The sequence below is a fragment of the Cryptomeria japonica genome, chromosome 3 (genome assembly GCF_030272615.1).
Source record: "Cryptomeria japonica chromosome 3, Sugi_1.0, whole genome shotgun sequence".
In the NCBI taxonomy this organism is placed as follows: Eukaryota; Viridiplantae; Streptophyta; class Pinopsida; order Cupressales; family Cupressaceae; genus Cryptomeria; species Cryptomeria japonica.
Window position 1 is genome coordinate 617,077,377 of NC_081407.1, and position 3,058 is coordinate 617,080,434.

The window sequence follows — 3,058 nt, forward strand, 5'->3', positions numbered from 1 at the left end:
TTGATATGCTATTGTATAAAAAGTTTTAAAAACATATGTTATCTTAATATTTTTATTTTTCTCATTTGTATATGGTAAATAGATTAAAAATGAGTAGTTTTTTTTATTTTTATGAATAGGCCTCTTGTATTATTTAGAAATATTAAAGTACATATTCACAAAAAAGGTCGAGGGATATGAGATCGCCCCACGAGAGTCACTTAGCCAATGACTGGAAACAAAAAGATAAGAAGCTATTCATGAAAAACTTCCTCAGGCAGCCAAAGCAGAGGTAGCTAAGGGTGGAGGATCTGGGTCATCTTTTTTACCCCATACATTAGTAGGGCCAGGAGTCGGGTCTAGCATAGACCACCCATCTTCAGGATCTCTTTTAATTTCTCCTTCCTCCTCCCTAGGAGGCGAGATCACCAAAGCCAGGCGAGGAAACTTGGAGGTGGTGGTAGAGGGCCACCCATAATTAGCAACAATGGGAACAAAGGCCACAAGGGCATCAAAGGGCCACCTCGAGCCAGAGCCATGCTACATTGGGGAAGCCGAATGGCCACACCAAGCATCATCTCTCACTCGAGGGGTGACAGGGAGGCTAGGACCTTGGGGTCTGAGAGCGGCGGGCAGAGGAGCTACGACCGCGGTGGTGGCCACAAGGCGGAGTACAGTCAACAGAGACAGAGTCCGACGGTACTTGTGAAATCGCACAAGGGGCATTGCCCTAGTGTTGAAGGAGATCCTGAAGGTGGGCCACCTTGTCAGCTTGTACCTGAATCTTCATTAAAACATTGTTACAAATGCAAGCTTTAGCATAAAGAGAAATGTTAATGTCCAAGCAGCTATGAGAAAAAATAACAACATTTCTATCCTTCCAAAGAGAGAAAAGGATCTCCATTCTGAAAGCATGCCATATTTGGGAGAACTTAAAGGAGATTCTAGGCGAATCACCTAGAAGAGCCATGTGCCAGGAAAATGGCTCAGGCCGAAAAAAGACATGAATCTAGCTCCAATACTATTGAGCTCTTCTACAGAGCCAAAAGATGTGCATAAAAGTTTTTGGGTGACTACAAAAAGGGCAACGGGGATTAGGCACTCCCAAATGCTTGAGTTTGGAACCCAAAGGCAAACCTTGAAAGAGAACACACCAAGCAAAGTGTGCAATCTTAGGTTCGCTGATGGCGGACCAGACAACCAAAAACTTGAATCGCCAGGCAGTCTGGGAAGATTGCAAGTGCCACCGCTGATTGAGAGTATGAACCATAGGCAAGTGAAGAACCAACCAGAGATAACCCATTTTGGGTTTGTAGTTGGTAAAAGGAGTCCAAGGATACCACTTCTAGTCTTTCCACCAAGGTCTAATAGACCAAATACCGAGCTTATGAAGTAAATTTGAGGGAAGGGTCGAGACCAAAAGGTCATAAGTATGTCGATCTGGCCGAGACAGACGAAACTAGACTTGGAGGTCATCCCAAGACCAGAGGCTCATAGTAGATCTAGAAAAAGGATCCTTAGGTGTGCAAATGTCACGCTTGTGAAAGCGCAGAGCACTGACACCCTGAATCTTGGCCAAAGGTAACCCTTGCACCTGAAAAAGAGGGGACCACCAAAGGTTGTGCTGATTCATGAATAAGTTGTCCCAAAAGCCATCGTCGACCCATCGCAACCAAGGTTTGATAGCTTCCCAAGCACGCTAGATACTTTTGACCATAAAAGTACCCTGTATCTAAATAGGGTCTTTCATGGTGAGCAAGATTTTCAAACCAATCCCTTTTTAGGCTGGCCTTTTGGAAGGAAAGCTTGAAGAAATGCAATGTCAGAGAAGAATTTTCCAAGCCTCGTCGCCAAATAAGGCTCTAATAACCCATTTAGCACATAAGGTTAGCTCTTGGTTCTAGGTAGAAATAAGGCCGAGACCTCCGGACTTCTTGGGGAGACAATAGTAATCCCAAGCAACCCTGTGAAAACCATGATGGTTAGACCCAGAGGCCCAAAGAAAGGCTAGCAGAAGTCTTTCCAACTTCATGTAAGAGGCCTTTGAAGGAGTCCAACATGAAGAATAGTAAACATGGGTGGCGACCAACACTTTGGAATAAAATTGGAATTTACTAGCCAAAGAGAGAGGCTTGGTGATCCAGTAGGCAAGCTTTTTCTCGATTTTGGCTAAGACCGCTTGCGAGAGATCCAAATGCGAAGCTTGGAAGGCAAAAGGAATGCCCAGAAAGTGAAATATTTTGCCATGATGGAGCCATTTCTAATCATACTGAAGGATCCATGGCAGAGAAAGAAGAAAGGACTATCTGTAACATTGCATCTTGTGCCATTGAATGGCCAAATCAGAAGCCAAGCAAAAAGTGTTAAGACACTGAAGAGCAGACTGCACATTATCTTCATCCTCAATGAGAGTGAGAAAGGAATCACCTGCAAAGTGGCCATTGACAAGTTGGGAAGGTGACTCAGGCAGGGAGATACCACAGACATGCCCAACAATGATAGCATTAGCAAGTAAGTAGCCAAACCCTTCCGCTGCAAGAACATATAAAGCAGGAGCTAGAGGGCACCCCTGGCAAATGGATCTGAAAAGGCCAAAAGCCTCAGACTTCCGACCATTAATGGTGATGCAAGCTGAGGCATCTCCAAATAACATCTAAATAGATTGGATGAACTGGGGACCAAAGCCGAGGGCTTTGAGCATAGCCAAGATAAAAGTCACTCAATGTGATCATATGCTTTAGCGAAGTCAATCTTGAGAAAGATTGCCTATTGTTGAGAGTGTTTGGCCCAATCCATTACTTCCCAAACATCAATAATATTGTCCAGAATAAATCTAGATTTAATAAATCCAGTTTGTTCTGGGCGGACAATAAGCGGAAGAAGATGTCGAATCTTAATAGCCAAAGATTTGGCAATGATCTTATAAGAGACATTAAGCATGGTGATAGGCCGCCAATTGCAAATGTCCTCTGGGTCCCCAGCCTTAGGGATAAACTTGATGTTTTCCTGATTAATCATTTTTCCCAAGGAGCGGGAATGAAAAGCTTCCAGATAGACTTTATGAAGGTCAAGACCAACA

The 3,058-nt window shown here is 43.8% G+C and overlaps 1 protein-coding gene across 1 annotated transcript; it reads right to left on the bottom strand.

The window, feature by feature from the left end:
• Positions 1 to 2,281: 2,281 nt before the first annotated feature.
• On the bottom strand, positions 2,282 to 2,632 carry LOC131874274 (uncharacterized). The gene has a single exon (XM_059217566.1). The coding sequence runs from the start codon at positions 2,630 to 2,632 to the stop codon at positions 2,282 to 2,284; it is 351 nt and encodes a 116-aa protein (XP_059073549.1).
• Between the last annotated feature and the right edge of the window lie 426 nt (positions 2,633 to 3,058).